At 33.9% G+C, this 25,949-nt stretch overlaps 2 protein-coding genes across 3 annotated transcripts; one reads left to right on the forward strand and one right to left on the reverse strand.

The window, feature by feature from the left end:
* Nucleotides 1-1,068: 1,068 nt before the first annotated feature.
* Nucleotides 1,069-13,840, reverse strand: LOC114246346 (protein GPR107). The gene is made up of 12 exons (XM_028178825.2): nt 13,627-13,840; nt 10,699-10,806; nt 9,783-9,931; nt 9,323-9,387; nt 8,307-8,398; nt 7,831-7,935; nt 6,542-6,825; nt 6,073-6,190; nt 4,415-4,545; nt 3,475-3,616; nt 2,740-2,891; nt 1,069-1,326 (listed from the first exon to the last, which is right to left on the reverse strand). The coding sequence occupies exons 1-12, from the start codon at nt 13,711-13,713 to the stop codon at nt 1,215-1,217; spliced, it is 1,545 nt and encodes a 514-aa protein (XP_028034626.2). The 5' UTR covers nt 13,714-13,840; the 3' UTR covers nt 1,069-1,214.
* A 2,159-nt stretch (nt 13,841-15,999) lies between these two features.
* On the forward strand, nt 16,000-25,484 carry LOC114246220 (phosphatidylserine lipase ABHD16A). Of its 2 annotated transcripts, none has more exons than XM_028178673.2 (10): nt 16,000-16,404; nt 16,498-16,594; nt 20,200-20,253; nt 20,347-20,654; nt 21,215-21,378; nt 21,902-22,155; nt 22,225-22,386; nt 22,615-22,799; nt 23,885-24,074; nt 24,471-25,484. In XM_028178673.2, exons 2-10 carry the CDS (start codon nt 16,505-16,507, stop codon nt 24,591-24,593), a joined length of 1,530 nt encoding a protein of 509 aa, XP_028034474.2. In that variant the 5' UTR covers nt 16,000-16,404; nt 16,498-16,504; the 3' UTR covers nt 24,594-25,484. The 2 variants fall into 2 exon arrangements, with proteins under 2 accessions (XP_028034474.2, XP_028034481.2); XM_028178680.2 differs by having other exon boundaries at nt 16,208-16,353.
* Nucleotides 25,485-25,949: the final 465 nt, after the last annotated feature.

The following is a 25,949-nucleotide window of genomic DNA, read 5'->3' on the forward strand; positions in this document are numbered from 1 at the left end:
AAGCGGACTCCGTATTCGATATTAGATACCATTGTCTCGTAGTCAGTTGCGTTTTGACATTGGCTGCATTATTATATAGGGTTACCGCTCTATAAGATTTAAAGTATGTAGTAAAAGCTTCATTGTTTTTTTTGTAAGCTTTCTCATTATAATTCGTTTTCATCATTATTTTGAAACTACACTACAACTTTTGGAGAACAACAAGATTATTTTAGATATTTTAATTATAATTCGTAGCAAAAATTGTTACTTGCGACCCTATTACGTATCGCGAAGAAAATTAATTCTTCTTGCCCTTGAATAGCGAGCACTACAACATAAAAAAAAACTGAGCTACTATTTTTATATACTGAAAATATAATACTGAATACAATTAACATAAATCAGATGTGAAGATTTAATTTAGGTAAACTGTAAATAGCAAACAACAATGTAAATTCCCCGAAGTGTTCCTAAACTTAATATAATAATAGTATTATTAATTGATTCAATTATATTTAATTGAATTGAAAAATAATATTTTCCTATTAGACTTTGAATTTGGAATCTAAGCGACGGAAAAGTCTTGTTTTTTTTATGTATAACTCAGCTATTAATTAGAAACAAAAGATGAGTCAAGCTGGCCCTCGATGAAATATTCGAATTTGACTATATAATTCCTATTGAACTAGGTGTGTTTAAAATACTTTTATTACTGTTTTCAACGTCATACGCCTAACGAACTGCCCGCTCTCTCCGTGAATAATACACAATTTAGTTATGTTGCAAAAATTAATAAATAAAACATATGACCCACCAGATATTATAACATTAAGTATCGAGTAAGATTCAAATCTTATATGAACACTGACAAGCCGCGCTCATAAGAATTACGCCGCACTATGGAAGCAGTATTGAATTTGGCCATCATCCGACCAATGTATCGGTTTGAAATTTAACACTAAACATACCATAACGGGTCAAATGACCCATTTTGAACTTTTGCATTGAAAATGCACGTATGATCTTATTGCTTTTGTACTGACTTCATGACTTTTTCTTACCGATTAATCTACAGTTATTATACCATTTTTTTTGTTTTGTTTTGTTTATTTTGAGTAATATTTGTCGTATAAATTTATCTAACCGCTATGGTAGAAAAGGTACCAGTAAGTGTTGGTATGATTAGTGTTAAATTAATAATAATAATAAAAGTGTCTACTTATGAACTAGGCTTAATCAGAGTTGTAGTCAGCGTCCTGCATTAAAGGCTGGAGGTCTTCCCGTCTTCTTTCGCCCCGATTCGGTATTCGTGTCACGCCTTCCAGTATACCGATATCCGATAATCTAAATAAAACAAAATATATTTTTAATTTTTTTCTTGATGACCCTATTGTATAGGTATTTATTTATTATTTAGGTTATTGTATGATCAGTTTATATTATCTCAACCATCAGAAGAATACGCAAAATAAGTAATATATTCACTAAAAAACTGTATAATTATTTTTGGCTCATCACATCATTACCATGAAATTTATTGTTAATTATCTCCTTATTTAGTTTACACAGCGGTATATATGAAATAAAATTTAAAAAAAAACCGTTCATACGTTACTTATAATATTTTCAGTGACTAAGATATCCTAAGGAATCTAAGAGAATGTAAACCGGACCCAACATGAGATGATGTAAACCAAGCTTAAAGAAAATGTGGCACGATTTTAATTTCGAATTGTTTTGATATTTATGACCTTAACTGGGTATGGGGACTCTATTGTGAACTCTATGTACTTACAATCATGGTAAAAATTATTAGGATGACACAAGAGAAAACAATAAAGTCAGACCGACACCTCTAATTGGTACCTTATAATTTAATTAAGTTGAGCTCTCAAATGCAATTTTGATGTCTTGAATACAATTAACCCACCTATAACACGGTATTTTAGAACACATTTCCATTCTAACAACAAAAGAAATATTCCCCAAAAACCCTCTTTCAACATGGTATTTTCACAACACGATAACGAGATTTTTGTTTAAAATTATTTAGAAAATTACATTGTGCACTATGAACACACAATTTAAGGGAATAAATGAAATTTTACTGCTTATTTTTTTATGTATAATAGGTAAAAATATATATCCAAGAACAGTTGAGATGTTGCATTTAGAAAAAATATTTTCCTTTTTGTACTGGCTTCTAATCTCATATAACACGGTTTCGCACAAAACGGGACTTTGTAGGAACGCATCTACCGTGTTATGGGAGGGTCACATGTATTTTAATTTATAAAATGTAAATGCTTTTTTAATCGAGGCATTATCTCAAGGCCGTCAGCGCGTCTGTTTGTTTTTAAAGCAACATACATATTAATATTATTGAAGTGAAACTTCTAATGCGACTTCCAACAAGGTAGCGTTAAACGTTTAACGCAACCATATTAGAAAGAGACAGAGCGAGAATGAATGCGCGGCACTCGAACGTATGCGCGTATTATACCTGTTACAGGCCAGCGCGAGCGTTAGCAACGAGTAGCGTTCAATATTTTAATGAAGCATTTAAAAACAAAAAATAAAATTCTATCTATAATTTAAATTATATATAATATAAATGATGAAAATGTCGCATCTCTTATACACAGCATTCCCTATTACAAGAGCAATCTGATTTAATCTGAAAAAATGAACATCGAAAAAGAAGTTTCACTTCATTCACGTGCACCATTTTTTATTATTTGACAATTGGAAACGTACACTTCGGGTTTGACGTCATCGAAGTGGGTCGGCGTGAAGTACGGGTTAGCGGCCGCCGGCCTGAACTTGTAGCCTGTCATCAGGAAGAACACGAGTGTGGCCAGCTCGCGGAACATCTCGTCCATCCACGAGTATTGGAACCGCACTGTTTTCTGTTGATGAAATCTTTTGTATTTTACTATGACAGATTTTTGGAACGAAGTTCCCTATCCGGGAAAAAATGTCCGTAACGTAAGATTTTTATTATTTATGTATAGTCTTAGTATGATGGCTATACATTATCTAATGTATAGTCTACGTGATGACGGTTATTATTATTATTCATATAAATAGCTGTTTCTTTGTATGTTATTATTATAATATATATTTTATAAATCATTGTGAATAAAATAAAGTTGATAACTTTGTAAAGTAGTTTTTTTTTATCAATATTTTTCTCTATACCTCGAATAGAACTTAAAATTAATATTTTTATAATAAAGAACTTCGTTTCTATCCGGTGTCCCACGACACCACACATCTTTTTTTATTATTACTATCACTGTTCTCCTACTGATCGAGATTCGATAATCATTTCGCACCTCCAGACATAAATTTATTTTAACCAAACTTTTCCTCTTTTGTTTTGACAGTGGCATTTTTGGTGCTTGCACCTTGATTGATGCTTGAAGAGCTTAAAAGCACCGTGAGTGGATCGTTCGCTTGGGTCCGATATCACATTTAGTAAGCAAGTACCTTCAATATGAAGACCACAATCCTCGTAAAGTATATGTAACAGGCGACCATCACGTAGAAATGCTGGAATAGTTTCAGTTTACGAAGATTGATGGCCGCTTTGCCGTCAGTCGTCGATGCGTCTTGTAAATGTCGTATCGACCTAAAACAAAACGTGACGAGTAAACTATAAATAATCATACTACAATCAACACTATCTAGTTACAGGCCAAATATTGTGACAAAAAATAATAATAATTTCGTTTAAAATCATTTTCAGCAAAAACTTTGATCCGACCTCATGTTTTTGTCGACAATTGTAATAATAATTGTAAACACAGTAATATGGAAAGCGATCCATACGGACGCAGCTTCGGGCGGTAAGCTAGTTCTTTACTCTAATCTTATATTTGAACTAGCGGACCCGACAGACGTTGCATACATAAAATGAATGAACGAATACATACACAAAAATTCATTCATGTCGATCAGGCCGTTTAGTTGCAGTATAGATAAATAATCTAGATACCGACTGCAGCGCTATCTGCCGGGCTGATTAGTAAATTTAAACCATCCAGGGCGCCACCCAAACGTATACAAAGAAATTCATTCAAATTGGTTCAGCCGTTTAGGTGGAGTTCAGTGACATACACACGTACAGTAGAATTATATATGAGGCCATCAGCGCCAAAGTGGCCGAACCCACAATTCATATTCGTGCGTATGTATTGAAATTTATTTAAAATATAATAAATTATGATGCAAAATCGGCGTATCCCTATATTCATCCGTAGATAACAGATGACACCTTCTTTTCTTCTTTGTAAACACCATTTTAGGGCCCATTTTTTTGCCTACGAAGTATTGTAGAGATAAATTCGAATCTCATTATCTCCATACTGACTATGGTAAGCTTAGGCTACTTTTGCGCTGACGGCCTCATATATAAACATGAACTCACCAGACAACAGGGAAAACAATAGCGACGCAACAAACTAGCTCGACAACTATGAAGATATCGCGCCAGGCGTTGTGTTCGACTGCGCCTTCCTCGCTTTCCGCTAATATTATCTCTGCAACATTAGCTAGCACCTGAAACAACAAAATAAATATCATTATTTATTATTCCAATCTTATAGCACTCTTAAATCTAATCGACTAAATAGTTCTAATCGACTAAAGTAATCGTTCAGTAACGAATTTAAATTAACCAAGCACAGAATATATCGCACCATTAGAATTGAAGGGGCTTAATCCAAAATTCTTGTTTTTTTGTAAATGCCAGAAATATAATAAAATAATAGTCATTTTTCAATTTCGATTTTAATACTGTAAGCTTTAATAGAGACGGAAAGTGTATCTATAAAGTACACTTTCCTTACAGTATTTTGTCCCTTTCTAGACTATAATTTGAATTTAATTTAAAAATTTAATTTTATAAACTAATAGAATACATGTTTATAAGACGACGAAAGTATAAAACCCAATTCTGCGAAGCACTGCACTTGCTAGGGTTCGTGTTAGCAACATCTTTAGGTTTGAGCCCTGTGAGCTCACCTACTACTTAAGGGTACGCTGATATGGTCTCTCTAGACAATTAGCTTGGGTAGGAAAAATATAAAATAAAATAAGTCCCTTCAATTCTAAAGGTGCTATACGCGGATCTTGTTTTTATCAATAGTCAAGTGAATGTCATCGATGGGGAACTTAAAAACAGTTCTCTGCATGCGTCCGTTGAAAAAAAATATATCTGTCGAACCTATGTAGTATTTTGTCGACATACTTTCATTGGCTCTCCTTTACAGTTGTTTCATTTTCGGCAATTGTTATCTATTAATACGTATTTCAGCGCTTTTGTATTTTTATTATTTTTTCTTGTTATATATCAGACTCTTAATCGAACATAAAATTTATTTCTTAACATAACTAGATAGAAGAGCGCAATAATAACTGTGCTCCCATATATTTTACTGACTAAATTGTTCAAAACTTTGTTTTTTCCTCGAAAATATATATCCAATAATTTTAAATATTATAATTAAAATAAGGTTGATACTACAGATATTGAAAATATCAGCAGCTATTTTTTACTAACAGCTAATATATTGGCCAGATTAATTGCTTTAAAATACATCTTGTGTTATAATACTTCTATTATTAGCGTATATGTACGGTACGTGCTGATGGCGCATGCAGTAAACATTACCCTTGAAATATCGAAGTCTCAATTGGATTGGCACTGAACTGCTTTACCGGATTTATAAATATCTAGAACGATGGTAGTATAGGAACATAAGTATCCTATATGGTAGTAGTCCGTGGCGAAATATGTTTTTTTTTATTGCTTAGATGGATGGACGAGCTCACAGCCCACCTGATGTTAAGTGGTTACTGGAGCCCATAGACATCTACAACGTAAATGCGGCACCCACCTCGAGATATAAGTTCTAAAATCTCAGTATAGTTACAACGGCTACCCCACCCTTCGAACCGAAACGCATTACTGCTTCACGGCGGAACTAGATGGGGTGGTGGTACCTACCCGTGCGGACTCCCAAGAGGTCCTACCACCAGTTCTTGTCTTAAAATACAATCTAGTCAATTTTAATTTTAACCTGCCTGCAATGGTATAACGATCATGAACAGTTTCTTATCGCGATCGGACAGTATATGCTTGATGAAATTCCATCCGGTGCCGACAAGAACTATAGTCACGAACAGAACTGCCCCTTTAAGCCTGCAAGTAAAAAAAACTATAATACAAAATGTTGTCTATGAAAATTTGTGTTTTAATTTTTTTATTGTGTAATAATGCAACCTAATCTGTACGAATTCCATTACGCATGTTGTCGACGTAAGGTGATTCAGACATCACATTTTACTGAAACTCACATGAATCAATCAAAAGAACCTTTAATGTTCACGATTGACTTCCACGGTTAAAGAATAGCATCGTGTAATAAAAATCAAACCCGCAAAATTATAATTTGCGTAATTAGTACTAGTACACTTAATTGATTGTAATTATTAATTGAATACAAATAATATCAAAGTCGAGAAATGTGAAATAAACGTTGCGTTTACTTACAGATGTGTGATATAATACAATATCGCCCAGGCCGTCACGTGCTCGCCCCTTATCTGTATGAAGTGATAGTTTATCCCGTGGAAGGCAAGCGAGGCTGCCTTCAGATACACCAGGATGCACATTATTATGTGTATGCGGAATACGGTCTGTCTGCTCGTCTTCAGAATGTACGTCCACAATATAGCGCAGAACAAGAATATCGATGACGTCACTGCATATAATAGAGGCAGCGGGATCTCACCAGCGGACAGGTAGTTTCCTTCGTTGCTCTCGAAGATTTCAATCTGCAAATTATTTACTTGTTTAGGTGAATTCTAAGAATCAATCCTCGATAGCATTCTTCGATGCAGTACTCAATTTATTGAACTGTATCATTGCAATAAAAGAAATGAATAAATATGAATCTATACTAATAGTATAAAGAGGAAAGATTTGTTTGTTTGTTTGTATTGAATAGGCTCCGAAACTACTGAACCGATTTTAAACTTTCTTTCACTGTTTGGAAGCTACACTATTCCCGAGTGACATAGGCTATATCTTTTTTGAAAAAAATTAGGGATCCTTACTAAAACTCCAATAATGTATTCCAAGGCGTAAAAAAATTACCTAAAATATTCTTTACATCGCGTGCGCTGCGAAAACTATTGATGATAGAATAACATAATCTACTACGATTTTGTAGAACACATCATTATTTACAAAAAGTGTCGCGACAGCATAATATGTACTATTATAGTTATGCCGCAATAAGTGTTCATTTATTTAAAAAAATAAAACAACGTCGTTGAAATTTTTGTTAAAGACCCGAGCGGAGCCGGAGCGGGCCGCTATATAATATAAAATGAGTATATTATATAACTTTAAAATGTACTTTGGTATTTGTATTTTTATTATGTTCCTATACGTGAAATAATTTATAATAATAAAAAATATTCTGAAAGTGGCACCTGTGACAGAGAAGCTGAGGAGTGTACGTTTGGGATGGTATGGACATGTGATGAGACGAAATGAAAATGAGGTTGTTAAGAGAGTGTTAACTATGAATGTGGAAGGATTTAGAGGAAGAGGTAGACCTAAGAAGAAATGGATGGATTGTGTGAAAGACGATATGGGTAGGAGGGGAGTGAGCGAAGAAATGGTATATGATAGAAGAGTATGGAAGGAGAAAACATGTTGCGCCGACCCCAGGTGACTGGGAGAAGGGCAGGATAATGATGATGACGTACAAACTACATTTAGTCCTCATTTTTAGAACAATTCCTGAAGAAAAATTTTAGATCATTACTCACTATTGCATTAACAGGTGTCGGGTTCCCTTCGCCTTTATAGGGACAGTTATTGAAGTACAAGTTGTACAGACCTTCTTCCTTCTTAGAGGTTATGTACAGAGCAAACTGTAACAAAAAAAATGTAACGGATTAACAATTTACATACCTACATACTTTAAATAAAAATTTGTTCTTGATTAGGCAGCCCGATTCTGTCTATTGAAAACGTATTTTTGTGCATGTCTTAAAGTTTGGGCAGTTACGTTAGTTGAAGCCTGTGAACTCCAGTAACCAATTAACACCAAGCGGGCTAGAAAATCATCTACCCATCTAAGCAAAAAAAAAAAATTAATGAGTGTTTTGTAACTTACGCCAATAATAGACTTAAATATATTTTAAAGGTGACTTCAGACAGAGCACTAGTTGCATGTAAGGCAAAAGAAGTACCAAGCTGATAGTGGGTTTAGATTGATAATATAATACTATTATATGCTCACACTTGTATTATAGTAGTCTATTTGATTTCTGGTTTCCCTTTGAATAGGTAGCAAATCATATGAACATTTTTCTTCTACATCGTTAGGGAAAACTGAAAAATAAATAAGGCAACACTGTATGTAATTGTTCAAACAACCATGTACCTATTTATAGAACTCTGAGAAGTGTCTCAGGACATATTTTAGCAGTTTTGTCTGTTTGTTCATTAATTCGATTAGAAACTCGCGTCCGAGCTACTGTCGCGTCTACTTGACAGAACTAAACCTATCGATTGTTTTTTTTTAATGTAACTAATGAAAGGTGTCTAGTTCAATAAGTTATGTATATATTTATTTTTATTAAATTTCGACGAAGAACTTGGCAAGCTTAATTATTAAAATTGCTATATCATATCTGGTAATATTTACTTATTAATATTATGTTAAAGTAACATATCATTTAAAACTGGGGCACCTTTGAAACTATATAAAGCTTAATTACTAAATCATTTACTTGTCATTACTCTAAAGATATATATATATATATATATTTTTATAGCATTTATGATCGGGCGCAGGTATTTTCTATTACACTGTGCACCATAATAATATAAGATTCAGCATTAGGCAGTCAAACATTATTACACAATCCCGTGCTTTTTTTTGCCATATTATTTATTCATACCAAGAAAGATTAAAACACAAATAAATAAGTAATCCTTAGTACGTGGCCCAAGACCCTATCGTTTAAGCCATCCGTACCGTCGTTAATTTTAAATATTCTAATCAGGATAATTGGACAATTTCAATAAATTATTATATTGTTATTAGTCCTTAATAAAATTGAAACTTCTTCAATTCAATTCGACGCTTAAAGTAAGTGAAAATCACGTTAAAATATACTGTTACATGCCTAACTAATGTAAGTGTGTTAAAAAGTTCAGAGCTACAGACTGTGAACACGCCTGCGTATTCACTCTATTAAAATATGATTGATAATAGCACTGAATTTGTGATTGGATTTATCGAAGGCATACCTCTTGGAATGACGCTTTTGTTTCTATATATATGCTGGCTTGCCGCTCGGCATGTAACGTTTAACCTTAAAAACAAAATAAATATTATTATTTGAATGACCTTATAAATCTATGATATTAGTATCTTTATCACAAAAATGAATATATGTTAAGAGGTGCCCGTACTTAACACAAACAGAATGTAGAAGTATTATTTTATCAATATGTGTTTAGTAATAAATTCCTTGGATACCTTAGAAAGACAATTGTCGAATTGTGAAAAAAAGACTGTCTTTACATACAATACATAATACAAAGCAATATATAATTCAAATGTATAATATTATGTTTAGATAACGGCTAGGGCAGCCGTATGTCGATGAGAAACAGTAACCGCTCATCGTCCATGAAGTTGTTTGTCTTTGAAGGATTGTTAAATACATTTTTTTGCGTCCATTTTAATTTTACATTGTAAGTTTACCTTAAGTTTTCGAAATCCATTTTAAGGAAAACTATGGCTGGGTGTTGTGGAGTAATTACATTTTCTTTCAGGAAACATGAATTGGAATTTCCTTGAGCTAAATACGGACTAATCGCGTCATTTATTGTTCGGTCCAATGTGAAGCCGTACTGTAAGAAAATTTTGTATTTACATTAAATTATATACTTTAAGTTAAAAGTTTATTGAAAAAACACTTGTTAAATACGTTGTAACCATTTACGTAAATTAATTGTATTAATTTAACCTAATTTATTAATTTATAAGCTATGTTTATATAAAGCCTGCAGTCAAACTGCATAAGTAGTTTTGCTGGGCTTGGTTTAAATGAAAGTGTAACTTTTTATGAATAAATATATTGCATACATACATACATACATACATACATACATACATACATACATACATACATACATACATACATACACGAAAACATTTTCCTATCATCCCACTCAAGATGGGATCCATATATCAGTATTCATTGTAAAATAGAGGAAACAGTAATTGTACTGGTTACGAAACCCTCAACAGATTTCAGCACTAAGAAAGTACTGGAGCTTTTGTTCCAGTGGCATAAGATAAAATAAGCTTGAGAGAACTGTTTCCTTAGAAGTATGGAAAGTCAAAACTGACAGCCAAAAGTTTATAATATACACTGACTTCCACATTAACTATTAGTCTGACTTCATGTATATACAGTTATCCATTTTTATTACACAAAATAGAAGAAATATGAACTCTCTAAAAGTACTATTTTCATTTTAGTACTTAATATACTTTAAATGACAATATATAGTTAATTTTATCATCTCAATAGATAAATTAAAACTAATCTATGGAAGTATATTCTATGGAACTTATTTTGAAACTTAATTTACACTCTAAACAATTGACTTACCTCCCCGAAAGGTCCTGAAGGCATCATAAAGTTAACTAAATTGACTTCTAGGATACCACGCTCAAGGAATCCGAAAGTCGTGATGTCCACATACTTCCGTTGATCATCCTGAGAACAAAAAAAATATTTTTTAGGAAGATCATTTGTAAGGTGATATTATTTCTTGACGGAAATGATTACATTTAATGCTGTCTTTTAAGTCTTTGTAAGTACTTAAATAAATGGTTAAAAATACATTTTATCAAAAGACTCAAGCGCTAAGGTTCCGCTTCAGTCCACATTAATAGTACTGTGGCCAGAACCTTTGACCAACAAAAACTGTAGCAGTTGTGAAAGCCCTCAATATATAGAAAGTCACAGTGGAATGTATAAATGTAGCAGGATAGTAATCCTATCCTGTGCATACTTAACTTGGCCTATCAGTGCTATTATATAATATTGTATAATTACAATTTGGCAAGTAAAATGGGTAAAAACACTGTGGATACAGAAACTTTATGGGTTGCAATACTTTGAGGGAGTCAGTATCATATATCCATATCTTACAGTTCATTTAATATAAAGGTGAGGAATTTTGGCTTCCATTGTATTTAATCCAATCCAATCCTAAATCTAATATATAAAATTCTCGTGTCACAATGTTCGTTCCCATACTCCTCCGAAACCGCTTGACCGATTCTCATGAAATTTTTTATGCATATTCAGTAAGCCTGAGAATCGGCTACTATCTATTTTTCATACCCCTAAATGATTAGGGTTGTCCACCCCTAACATTTTTTTTTTATTTGGACATTTTTTTTGTTATATTAAGGTATTATGTGGTTGAATGAGGTTTTGTTATTTTTATTATATATTCCCTCATCGTTCACAGAACTACATACCTCTTTCACTCATTTACCACATCCTTACACACTTACAATAAATTAGTTTTTTTTTCTACACTAGAAATTCCCTAGAAATCTTATATATGGCAAAACATAGTTTGCCGGGTCAGCTAGTAATTTATATGATTGCCTTAAAATTTGCAGTAGTTGGTACATCATATAGTAAATTCAACATTAAATATAACACATGGTATTTTACAAAATGGTGTTTCACTTACACTTCGCAAGTCACAGCAATAGCATGGCTGTTTCATATTGATGATCTATTTTACGAGAACTGTAAAATACATTTGAAGTTCGCTTGAGCATTTTTAGCAAAAATACAGCTTGGTGCATGCACATAAAAATTTTAAGATATGGAAGTTCTGGGTGGAAATGTGCTATATATTAGAAAAGTAAAAATTATTTTTAGATATAAAAAATATTTAAAAATTATTATTAAATTAAAAGAGCTGGACTGATTTGAATGACATTTCCCATTATGAGATAATATATCATGCTTAACACGTTGACTGTCATAGTTAAGTGCCCTACTTGGCACACTGGAATAATCATATCGATTTCTGTGTTCAATCTTCTTACTGAGGCACTGGAATATATAGTAGACTTATGAAAGACGAATCCGAAGATACTGAGAATGAAACTATTTCTAAGAGACCAAAAAGTTTAAAACATCAATTAAAAACAAAAGTATCCAAAATTAGGCAATCCAGGCACTCAGTAAGAGAAATCAACATAATTACTTCAATTTGCCACATATGGCACGCCAATGACCTACAAGGCAGTCAACGTGTTAATGATGCTGTGGTGGGTAGCCATCACACAACACAAGGCATTTGACAGTTGCCTGAATCGCACAATGTTTTAAACAAGATAAGCTTGCATATATACAAGTTCTGAACGACAACATTCAGAGTGCCAGTCTACCAAACAATATCACCCGCCCAGTGGAAGATCTTTCCTTTCTCCTGACAAACTGATGACCCCGATGTGATTTGAACAAGCAACCTTCTGAATTGCTGAATATCTTGTCTTGTATGTTGGCTACCCACCACAATGCAAACTGATGAAAGTGTATCTTGATTTTATGTACCAATTAATGGAGCAATGTAATGTAACAAAGAAGTTCAAGTGAAAGCAAGCAAATAAAAGTTCGAAAAGTTTACTGTGAAAGTGATTCTATATATTAGTACTGATAAGTTTTTAATTTTATAGCTTGTTAGTGTATTTATGTGTAGTTTGTGTCAAAAACCATTAACAAAAAATGAAACGAAGATCAAAATTATGTTTGGAAACAAAAATGAAAATATTTAGGTCATTAAGAGATGTCACTTTTTCCATTAATAAAACCACAATATATACCAGAATATATATACGTTTAACAGACAGGTTTTATAAGATGCTTTACTTAAATAAATAACTGTAATTAGCCTGTATTAAAAATTTATTTTGTTTTACAAGGTTTTTCATAAAAATATCAGATTTTATTTTACAAGGTTTTGATGGGTACTTATTATCAGTGTAAAGAGGGGATAGGTGCAAAGAAAAATATCACAATGAAACTGTCACAATTGGATAGCTTGTCATTGTCTTACAATATGGTAGGTTGGTTGGTTTATTGGTTGGTTGTTGATAAGGAAAATGATTTACTGAAATATTGTTGTAAAATTTCCCAAAAAAGAAACTGCTGATCAAATCACAAGAAAACCTACAGAGTACAGCCTCAGTCATTTCAGGACATTAAAGTATAAGAGAAGATAAATAAAAATATAACATTCTATTTAGGTTGTTTTTAGACATTTATAGTTTAAAAAAATGTTTTTCAAGTTTATCAAAACATTTTTAACATTTAGATATCACCAAGATGTATTTTGTACTAAGTTTTAGCAACGCACACAACCTGACGTCCTTTTTAGCTAAAGATTAGAAAAAAGGTGGGAAAACTCCATATGGTTCTTTTAAAAAGTAAAAGCAATTAAGTTACACATTTTTGTGTGATTTGTCAAAAATATTAAAACTGTAAGCATTTCAGTAATATCCTTACCGTAAGAAGCAGTTTGTGTATTCTGCATGAAACTGAAGCCACAACCATCAGGATGTACAGGAAAGTTGTTTTCATTACGCGAAACATGTTTCATTTCTAAAATATAAATAGCGCACAACGAAATTATTTACGCAAATTTGATAAAAAATAAGAAAATCTTAATTTTGACTTCTGGTATTATGTATTTTAACTACAGATTACAGAGCATTCAGTGCAATAGGCATACACATAGATTAGGTACAGAAAATGGGGTGATTAGGGACAAATTCCAACTTGATGGACAATTTTAAGGTACTTGTTGATGTTTAAAATGCCATATCATGATCGAAATGATTGAGTCTTGGGGGTATCTTTGTTATCCAATTTAAAGCTATGCAATTACCATTCCAGTTTAAGCAAAAAAGAACAAAAATAGGTGCTATCCCTATTTACCCAAAAATAGTGGTTATTGGGGACAAAATTAGTGTTAATAGAGAAATTTGCTAGGGCTGCCACACCTTGGTTTTAATTAATTAATTAATTTAGTTGCACTAACAAAGTGATCATCAATAAAAACATTGAAAAACTGACAAAAGTACATGGCAGATGTCACCTCAATTATAAGTGCAATCGACAGTGCATTGACAACAAAAATAAAAAATATATAACTAAAACTTGAGTACATTTAATTAATTATGATTAATTTATATTTACTTGGGAAATTATCCGCAGCAGATTTTTCCTATAAGCTGTGAGACAATTAGAAAAAACACCTATTTCATCACTTAAAATTAGTTCAGCGCAATCGGACAACTCCGAATAAACGTTGACGGAGACCGCACTCCCGTGCACATTAATGTAGTCCCAAAGGATTCTATTTAAGAGAGAGTAAGCACCTAAATTCGAAAGAGTGAGCTTTCTTATAAGCGGTTTATATTTCTTCGTTCTTAGTAAGTACTTAGGGGCTGATATTTTTAACTGGGTTAAGAGATTAGGTGTGGCCTTTATTCCTTGGATTAAATAAGTGGATATCCCAATCAATACATTGTTATGTATTTAGACTTCATCTTAAAACTTGACTTACCAACTCATCTAAATCATGAAAAATCGTAAATAACCTTTTGTAAAAATGAGTTTTATCATCTTTTTATTATTATTAAAATGTGTAACCTTAACCGTAGGTTTCTTATAGGGCATCCCGCGGACCGCTGACCTCAGCGTCCCAGCTAGTTTTTGAATAAAATTGCTTACAGTGCAAATTACATTAGAAAATTACCAGGAATTACCACGACTAACATCTGATATACATCTACAACAATAACGAATAGATACTAATTTATCAGACTACTACTAGATAATAACATTTTCTTATTAAGCTCAAGTTCCGAACAACAGCATTCAGACTGTTGATCTACCGAGAAATATTACCAGCTTGATGGAAGATCTGAATGATGTAAGTACATCACCAAATATAGTTGAAATAATTAATTTACTCATATTATCAAAATATCGTTTTGAAATGTTATGTAAAAAAAAATTTTAAAGGATACCTAATCTCAAATAACTGTATGTGGAGAGTGAACTTAAACAAAATACATTTAAATAAAAAAGTACACGACAGTGGTATTCAAAATTAAATAATGGAAGTTAATTGAAGAATTAATTTATAGACTTTTTTCATTCTTTAGGTGTTCTTCATTCCTTTAAATACTTATTATGGTGATTCACATTTTTGCCTGATTTCTTCTATTCTAATGTAATCTATCTGTATGTGAGTCGACTATTATCAAAGCCGGCAATGTGACTTTTGGACAATTATTGGTAAATCAGAAAAACGAATTATTGACTTTGTATTCCATTGGCAGTCACAAAACTCTTCTGAACGACATCTTAGATAAATAACAGGTTAAGTATTAACCTTTATTTAATGCAGGTTTTGAACCGTATTCTTTGAAGGAGACCATTATATTCAAATCAATCTGTATTGACATATCAATAACATTTTTTTGTCCAAATGCACAGATTGCCACCTTCGATCATAGACGACTCATGTATGTTATTTAAATATAATGTATTCTTCATATCTAAACTCCAATTTATACTCGATTTCTGGTATATTTTCAAGCCACTATCCAAGTCTACGGCTGCTTGTACAAGTTCAGTATACGACAAGAGTGCTTGATCGCACATACAATTGCTCTTATCGCTCATATTTGTAGGATCTAAGTCCAAAGTATTCGGAGCAACTCCATGTTCAGAGGAGAATAAATTCGCGCTGGATGCACTAACCTTCCAGTTTCATGTTAATCAGATGTTAAAAGGACTTACGCCATCGTAACATTAATAGGCACTTAGTCGGACCTGTATTCAATAAACTACAAAGCTAGCAACCTTTAGCAAGTTTAAGCTGTCTGGCTTGTGTGTGTGTGTGTGTATTTAGTGCATGGTTCATTTCATTTCATTTCATTTCACTCCATATTACAATTTTTCATAATACTATGAATATTAATTAAAATAATACCTTACTTAAAGTACCTTAGTTACCGGGTCATAAAATCCCTTTAAAAAAATAAAAGAAAATATCTCTTACTAGTCTGTGGCATTGTGTTTGCGACGGTCGATAATAGTCGATATGAGGGGTTTATGGAGGGGCAAGATACCTACGGGGTAGGACGGCTGCACCTCGAATTTTTTTGTTTCAATTAAGCAGAGTTAAAAGGAAAATTCAATATTACTCTGCTTATAACGGTATATAGTGACTTCTTAATTATTCAACGTGACACGAAGTTATTATAAACGGTATTATAACAATAAATTACTGTTAAACGTTAAGAAAACTAAAAAATTTTATCAATCGATATTTCTAAATTTTACATTCACTTCTACATATAGCATCATCATGGGGTCTACTGTGGCTAGAATGAGGCGTATGTGGCGGTGCATGTTTTCTCCTCGACTCTACAAGATTTACTTCGATGGACGACAAGAGGTAAGTGTACCAATGAAGATAAACATTTACATTCAATCTTTCATATTCAAGTACTTACTCAAGTATTTGCTGGAGAACTGCTATTCATTGTTAAGGGCCTTGCCCGGGTGCAATATCCTTGACAAATCCCTTTCCTCATACTAAGTCTGAATGCACCAGTAGGTGAAAATATTACCAATCAATATCCACACATTTTATGAAAATAGTAGAAAAATAGACCATGTGTCTTTTAAAAACAAAATGAGAATTGAAATAGCTATTGAAGAAGACATACTACAGATTTTCTTAACTGAAATATTAAGCAACAAATTATTAATCAAAAAAATGTTTGGCAACTATGTAATGGCGGATGATTTTACTATTATATAGAAAACAATTTCTAAGTTAGATGAACTTAATGATTTTAGTTAGAGAAAACAGTTGTTATATAAAGTAAGTTTTTTCTTATAAATAAATAACTGGGAACAAATCACATACTGTCATCTGGCCCCAAATTAGGATTCTCTATATTGTGGGTATCAGAGACTGTCATTCGTACTACATTTAAATTTAAACATATACATATATAGATAATAAACACCTAAACAAAGAGCAAACAAACCTGACCATCACACTAATGTTTGCCCTGTGCTGGCACTGAACCTACAACTCTCTGCCCAACCGTCAAGGGTACTAACTACTGCACCACTGAGTCAGTCAAGTCTGATGTGAATATGAAATGATTGATTAAAATTTAATCACAACTATTTAAATATTTTATTATAATTACTGTTTCATATCCACGCTAGCTTCTTCTTTTTCTCCATCTTATTCCACTAGCTGGGGTCGGCACAGCTGATTTTTCTCTTCCATTCTCTTCTATCAGGTGTCATGTCAACACTCACTCCTCACTCTCTCTCTCTCTCTCTCTCTCTCTCTCTCTCTCTCTCTCTCTCTCTCTCTCTCTCTCTCTCTCTCTCTCTCTCTCTCTCTCTCTCTCTCTCTCTCTCTCTCTTTCTTTCTTTCATATCGTCATTCACACTCCATCCATGCTAGCATTAATAGGAAACTGAAAAAAGCCAATATTTTTTGTCAGAAAAACTTTCCCTGAACAGATTTAGGTGCAGTAGTACAGGTTAATTATCAGAATACTAAGCAATAAATAAACGACTTGAGGAAGTCGAGAATCTTTTATTTGGAAAATGATTGATACTTCAAAAGAAGTCTATGTATTTATCAGAGTTGTTTTTGAATCTACCTTGAGTCTAAAACAAAAGAATAATCAACTTTAAAATTGAGAAGAATCAATTTAAGAAAACATTGTGAAACAATTGTAATGCAGATTTCAGGGACAATTGGTGATGTACTTACACAGATCTTTTAGGTAAAAAGGTGTCAAAAATGCAACAAGATACACCAAGATGCCAGCCACCTTTATGGTATTTATGTTGTGTCTATAATCCCCAGTTAAACTAAGTTTTTATAATAATAAAAAAGTTTGGTGAGTTGGAAGCTCCCAATAAGATAAATAGATAGGTGCATTTTTTTTATTACACTAAACAGATGCAGCTTTCTGTGAAAACACTGGTGCATTTTTTTATTGAATAGGAAAGCTAACTTTGTAACGAGAAGAGTGTAGAGTTAAGGAAGGATATTTCAAAATTATATCTAGAAGTAATAGTTCTTATTTGACATATGTAAATGCAAAAGTATAATAAAAGAAAAAAATCCGATTCAATAGTGTTCAATACATTCATTAAATGTAACAATGGTACCACCTCGATGATAAACATGGTAAAAACAAATAAAAAAAAAACATGAAACGTTGACATGTATGTATAAGATTGAAAGAAATACATACATAGAATTAAATAAAAGAGTCCGTGTATCATTTCGGAATTACAAATTTTATACAACGGCGATGTCATTTTAGTTTCGAAAAAAGAAGTATTTCATAAACTTTATCTAGGTAGGGGTAGGTTTAATTTCACTCTACAGAAACAGCTACTATGTAAACTGCTAAAGGTATATAATTGAATGATCGATTGACCTGGACGGTCGCGTCGGCGCACTGCAGCCATTGATTTTTCAACTCTCTGACTGCAGCCGTATTTCAGGAGTATGCGTTGCAAGCATCCTGCAGTTCATATTGATCGATATTTGCATTGCGAATATTATTTAATTTTGTTTTTCAACAACTTTTTTTATATTTATAAAAACTTGTAAAATTTATTTAAATCTATTCACTTAAATAACGACCGATTTTTTAACTTCATAATTACTGATCGAAAAATGATGCGCTGCTGAATAATAAAAATGTATTTGTTTTTTACGAAAACAATAAACACATTTCGCTCACTCAGAAGTTGTAACTAAGCCAAAAAGAAGGAGCCTAAATGACAAAACATTTTGAAACATTATTATTCCGGAACGTAAACTAATGTTCCTTCTACTTTACACTCAAAGTACTCAAACTACGTTGAGGCTTAATATGGAATTTTGTTTATTTTAATTACGTCTAAGATTGGCGAAAACCGAAAAAAAAAACACTTATAAATTTATTTATAGCTTTAACGCACGTAATAAAAGATAAAACTATTATACGTTTTACATGTCATGAACTAGATTGGAGTTCAAATTTCTTTCTAATAGCAATTAATCATTTAGCATATTTTGATTTTATCATAGCAATAAAAATAATAGAAGCACAAGACTTAAAGTACAACTCTTATACTGCTGCTATTGGGCTTAGGGTTTTTTTTATTATATCACAATTGTATTCAAACCTTATTCGACAGTATCAAGTTCAAAATGTTTTTGATGAGTGAAATCATAACGTTATGTCTGGTACGAGTTTTTGATGACTAGTAGCATGAACCTTTTTTAACATTTTTTAAATAAACGTACACGCTGCGCCGTACGTACCAGTATTGCGTTAATATTAAATTTCTCCCGTCATGACTTACGCGAGTGTGGTGTTCGCTCACGCGGCCCGCACACACATAGACACCCTCCAATCTCTACAATCCCGCTTTTGCAGGTTAGCCGTCGGAGCTCCGTGGTTCGTGAGGAACGTTGACCTACACGACGACCTGGGCCTCGAATCTATCCAGAAATACATGAAGTCAGCGTCGGAACGGTACTTCGATAAGGCTATGCGTCATGATAATCGCCTTATCGTTGCCGCCGCTGACTACTCCCCGAATCCTGATCACGCAGGAGCCAGTCACCGTCGCCGCCCTAGACACGTCCTTACGGATCCATCAGATCCAATAACCTTTGCATTAGACGCCTTCAGCTCTAACATTAGGAGCAGGCTTAGGGACCTCGGTAACTGTACTCGTCGAACTCGACAAAGAGTTCGCCGTGCAACCTAACCCATGAATCAGCTCGCTGAGTTTCTCGCCGGATCTTCTCAGCGGGTCGCGATTCCGATCCGGTAGTAGATTCATTCGCGAAGCAGCTACTCTTGAGCTGTTAGGTCTCCTTCGGAGGCGCTCGGGTAGCTGTTAGCAAATCCCACCCCTCCTGGCTGAGCCTTTGCTCGCCCACCTGTCCTGGTGAAACTGGAAAGGCCTCCGGGCCACCAGTAATCTTTCAATCATATAAAATTAATTTTTTTTTAGGATCCGTATCGCCCGGTCGGAGTTGAAAAGATTGGTGAAAGGACCCTTGCAACGGTATCTATCGTCTCGAAATATATTTTTAATAAATTTAAAGAGACACCACTGAAAGGTTTTTTTTTATTCATTGGTTTATTATAATATTTACAGGCCTATACCGCTATCAGAATCGGTTATTATGCAACTCCATTGATCTGCCTATACATAATCCAACGTGGCTTTCTTTCAATGGAAGAAGTAAAAACTTTAATGCGCTTCTTCGGAGGCATCGGCTGTATAGCTACTGTTTTCTTCGTAATGCGAGCATATGGAAGATCTTACAGTCCGAAATATTTGAAATTCATTGACACTTTGGACTCTCCCATGGACGACAAGAATGCGTATCTGAAGGCGATCAGGAAATACGATTTCGACTTCTCCGCTTGGCCTGTAACCTTTACCGCTGATCCCGAAGAAAGGTCAGTGTTCTAAGTATAGGAGTGTTCTAAATATCTAGGAGTGTTGTATAGTTGTATTTGGCCTCGTATTCGCTATCTGATTACGATAATATCAGTATTTAATTTTTGATGGCCGTACATACGATCTAGCGGACATATCCTGAATGTCCTCTACCTTGAACCATGGAATCTGACTCAGTGGTTGAATGGCCATCCCACACTTCAAACCGGATCGCGTGCTATCTTCGCGGTGTAAATGAATAGGGCTGTGGTACTTAACTGTGTCGGTTCATACCACGACCTAATGCCAGTAAATATGAATTCTTGATGGTAATAATATAGACTGATTGAATACCAGATTAATTCCTAGGAACTTGTTAATTTCTTTTTTTACGAAACCTACGAGAAGTGGTGGAGTTAGTCCTCTTCTAAGCCGCACTGGCTGCTGAAATGTTGTTGACGTCTGTAAAGTTTAATGTTCAAGCACATCTCTGTTGCAGATTACAATAGGAAATATAGATTTAAATAAAACGCGTAAGGACTATATAGTATCATTAACTACTAACATTTTATTCTGACAGGCAAGAGAGCTGGCTGCAGAACCACCCTTTTGCGAAATGCGCGAACATGGACTTACCTGTTTATCAGAGGGTTATAATCCAAATTTTGGCTTTTATTGCGGCCCATACCTTCGGTATTCGTCTCATCTACCCAGGATCATTGTTCTTGATACATAATCTGTTATGTAAGTGTGGAATGATTGAGTAACTATTTAATTATAATTCAATTATTATGTTTATATATTCGATCTCCGGTAGTGGGTCTGTATACGGTGCGGCCATTGTGTTCTTTTATATAACGTACGTAATTTATTAGAGATGAAACGGATATCCGGTAACTATCCGATATACGGCCATGTTTTCACTATCCGATCTCGATCCGATTTTGTATAGTACCACAATAGGCTGTGGATAACTTTTATTTTTATAATCGTACGTCAAAAGTGATTGTTTTATCAATTAGTTTGTTTAATACTCAAAATTAACAAGTGGAAAATTGTAGTGAATGAATACCAAATCGTCGTACCGAGTCGTCGCGATCTCTGCGTACGTGCGATAACATCCGAACGCGCATGAATATTTCCGAAAGGGCCGAATATCCGGCTCTCCGGTCTCGCAGTTTGCCGAATATTCGGTATCCGGTATCCGGCCAAACCACTATCCGTTTCATCTCTACAATTTATTATTAATCAATTGGTGCGTGTCAAGGGAGCGGTCTGCTCAGTGGACGCACTCAACTCGTCGAGTACTACAACGGTGAGCGTGCCAAGATCTGCACTTCCGACGGAAACCATATCGAGACAATGTTCGTAGAAAGCCGACACAAGTCATTCAAAGGTAGGACCCTGATCATCTGCTGCGAGGGAAACTCTGGTTACTATGAGATTGGCGTTATGACGACACCAGTCAAAGGTGGATTTTCCGTTCTCGGCTGGAATCACCCTGGCTTCGGCGGAAGCACTGTGAGTAAAAAAACGTCAGATTCGCTAAGGAAATAGCATTTATTGTACTCATGATTATGTTGTTTTTAGGGAACACCATTCCCGGATCAGGAAAAGCGTGCCATGGACGCTGTAATCCAGTATGCCATTTACGAGCTTTTCTTTGCCCCTGAAGACATAGTGATTTACGGATGGAGCATCGGTGGTTTCACAGCCGCATATGGTGCCGCTAACTATCCGATTAAAGCATTGGTAAAATACACACTATTATTAATTCCCAATTTCAATTTGAGTCATAAATATACCTATTATTCACAAAAGGGGTGCATACAATCTTAAGTAATTTTAAATTAATTCAATGTTATACATATTATGAACATATATGCTTCTACTTTAAAGGATGATATAATATTTATTTCGTTCCACCGTACAGAAAAATACGGTAATAAGCCATTCATAAAAATTGTAAACTTCGAATAGATCCTGGACGCGACCTTCGATGACCTTTTGCCGCTGGCCAAGAATCAGATGCCTTCCTCGTGGTCTCGTCTGGTGAAGGAAGTAATTCGCTCTTATGCGGACCTGAACATTGGCGAACTAGTCAACCTGTACGAAGGACCTCTTCAATTGATCAGGAGGGGTGACGATGAGATTATTTGCTTGAGGTACTTATTAGTTACACGATAGTCTTATTCTTGGAACTTCAATTATTATTTATTAAACTGAAAGACAAGGTCAACCCGATGATAGCCATGATGATGATGATGATGAAATTAAAGAAAAGTTGACTGTCTTCGTTTATTTATTTATTTATTACACTTCATGTAAAATTTACATTAGCAGAGTTAATGCCTAAGGCATTCTCTACCAGTCAACCAAAGGTAGTACAGAGTAAATAGTGGTAGGTGCAATGAAAATATTAAGTTACGAATACATACACAAAAAAAGTATATATATATATATACATATATCCACAATCACATATACACACACATACATACATACATACATACTTAAAATAGTTTATACAGTATTAAAGGAATATATTAATAAATTTCCTTAACAAATAAATTTATCTTAATACGTTCATGAGATTCTGCTAACTTTTCCAACAGCATTCGCCGAACCAGGTTACTAGGTAGTAGGTACCTAAGATTTTAAAAACGCTGAATGGTCTTCTGAACTCTGTTCTTTTCTACTAAGCGTTTGAAACTAGGTTTACGTGTGTCTAGTGCGGATTAGACATCTTCTAATTCAACGGTCGACAATCCTCATAGTTGTATATAACCGTACTCGTCGAACTCGACAAAGAGTTCGCCGTACAACCTAACCCATGAATCAGCTCGCTGAGTTTCTCGCCGGATCTTCTCAGCGGGTCGCGATTCCGATCCAGTAGTAGATTCATTCGCGAAGCAGCTGCTCTTGAGCTGTTAGGTCTCGTTCGGAGGCGCTCGGGTAGCTGTCCCACCCCTCCTGGCTGAGCCTTTGCTCGCCCACCTGTTCTGGTGAAACTGGAAAGGCCTCCGGGCCACCAGTAAATATTCAATCATAAAAAAAAAAGTTGTATATATATACATACATATTTCATCATTATTAAAAGGGGACACTTCTCATCTTTGCATCGGTGGCCCTTAACCCCCTTACCATACCGCGTATTATATAAATGCTTTTACCCGTTTGTTAGTTCGTTAAACAATTCAGTTGAATAAACTGTTATATTAAATTGGGTACTGATATCTTAAAATTTAAGGTCTGGCGACATCACCACTAATCGTTGCAACAACCTAGCGTTGAAAGTAATAAGCCATCGCCATCCGAAACTCGCCAAAGATGAGGACTATATGAGGCTTTTCGTGAACTGCGTTGCCATGACCGAGAATGAGCGCGTGGAGGCCTATGAAACTGATATCACTTCCAACGAACGTACTGTGCTGGATGTGGTAAGTTATGTACGCTAAAGTATTAAATTTTAACTAATAATCTATTCTCAGACTTTCAACAATAACAAAAGTTAACACAACAAGTAAAACAAAGTAAAACAACAATAACAAATAAACACAGAGTATATGTATATATGTTGTGTCAAATACATGGTAGTGTGTTTAATGATTTCTTTACTGATTGAATGATTTTTTTATGCATATTTTACAAAAATATTAACATTCGGCACTCCTTCTCTATACTGTCTATAAGTGTGAGAAATTTCATACTCTTTTGTCTGTGCAATTTTCGTAAAAAGGGGTCCAAAGTTTCTGCTTCACGTATTAAATGTACTCTCAATAATGTTTTGATCAATCTGTTTAGTATGTCATGTCTCATTACTCTTTAATATTTAGGTGTCGCTGTACATGCGTGACTTCGCTTCGAACCACTGCACCGCCCTGCCGGAGACCCACTTTGACATGATCATGGAGTTGCTCGAGGTAGCCCCAGGTGTGCAGCGAGAACTTAATTCTTAAGCTTATTACAATATCTCTTTTGCAGTAATTGTTTAATAACTATTCTTGGAACTTTTACTAGGAATGGTAATTTTGAAATTGGGTATTTATGGTGCGTAGTCTGCTAACGCAGCAAGGATCGGTATAAAGTTTCAGGTCTTAAATGAAATTTAAAATGTTTCCCGTATATTTTATCACATTGAATCATAATCATGTGACACCCTTAGGGTGATTAATGTCTAACTTAATTTATTCATACTGCTTGTGACACAGGCTCACGAGTTCCGTTGATGTGGTAGATTTTAATGTGTTTTTGAAAGTATTACTCCAAGTTTGTCAATCTTAATTGATATTCGTAATCTGGTAGAGGGTTCGAGGTGTTTAATAAATAATAGGTGTCTATTTAATATACACGACTTCGTGTATACGGCCGAAATATGGCGTATTATGTGCAATATCTTTCGTTTTATTTAATCACCAGTATAATGGATAATTATGGATGGAGTATAATGGATAATTTCAAATATTTTTAACATTTCTGATTTTAAATTCAAGCTCAAAATGGAGTGGCAGTTAAGACTGTCTGATACATATACACGTTATATACGAAGTAAACGTAACTAGATAATTTAGAACTTTTCTCAAATTAAATAAGTTTGTATTTATTAATTTATAAGCAACTATTTATTTTAGAAGGATCCAATTATCCAATTGTTCTCGCTCATTTGTTTTAATATTTTAAAATATCACATATTTAAGACTATTGAATTTACTGTATTTTAATATTCGTCAATGAAATTGGTGTTGTAGTTAGTTTTAGATAATAAGTGTGTTGCATGATATTATGCTATTTTAATCCAATGACTGGACGTCTAATATGTATTAGAAGAATTAAAGTTCAAATAGAACAAATTAGTCTTTTATTCAAGCCATTTCCTTAAACTAATTAATTAATATCAGTTAAATTATTTTAGTAACGTAGTATTTTTCTGTCAACTCTTATACGTTTCAATAACTTAGGTATATCGCAGATGTCTTTACAAAAAAATTTAATTTCATTAAGCGATATTGCGCAAAACTCTTTAAAATCATGATTTCGAGTGAGTTAAATTTTTGGTCGCCGCCTGATATTGTTCTTCTTTATGGTAAGTACCGTATCTCATGTCTCCTAATAGGCAGATGTTGAATAAGATTTCGTACTATGCTATAGACGAAAGTCAGAGGTGGAGGCAGTCAGCTTTGGAGAGATCGTTTAAAATCTTTGGGTTTAAAAAAATATTTTCGGTGTTTTAAACCGTATGTTCTACGGAGAGTATTCTAAATTGTAAAGTAACTCTAACCAAAATGATTAATACAAAGAGTATTCAATATTAAATT

The sequence above is a fragment of the Bombyx mandarina genome, chromosome 01 (genome assembly GCF_030267445.1).
Source record: "Bombyx mandarina strain Sakado chromosome 01, ASM3026744v2".
In the NCBI taxonomy this organism is placed as follows: domain Eukaryota; kingdom Metazoa; phylum Arthropoda; class Insecta; order Lepidoptera; family Bombycidae; genus Bombyx; species Bombyx mandarina.

Bases quoted from the DNA above. Each gene is read 5' to 3' on its own strand.
- LOC114246346 (XM_028178825.2), bottom strand. From the start codon at position 13,713: ATGTTTCGCGTAATGAAAACAACTTTCCTGTACATCCTGATGGTTGTG. The intron at 10,807-13,626 runs GTAAGGATATTA...TTTTGTTCTCAG, and splicing joins TACACAAACTGCTTCTTACG to GATGATCAACGGAAGTATGT. The intron at 1,327-2,739 runs GTACGTTTCCAA...TGTTTTATTTAG, and splicing joins GATGACGTCAAACCCGAAGT to ATTATCGGATATCGGTATAC.
- LOC114246220 (XM_028178673.2), top strand. From the start codon at position 16,505: ATGGGGTCTACTGTGGCTAGAATGAGGCGTATGTGGCGGTGCATGTTT. The intron at 20,655-21,214 runs GTCAGTGTTCTA...TTATTCTGACAG, and splicing joins ACCGCTGATCCCGAAGAAAG to GCAAGAGAGCTGGCTGCAGA. The intron at 24,075-24,470 runs GTAAGTTATGTA...TTTAATATTTAG, and splicing joins AACGTACTGTGCTGGATGTG to GTGTCGCTGTACATGCGTGA.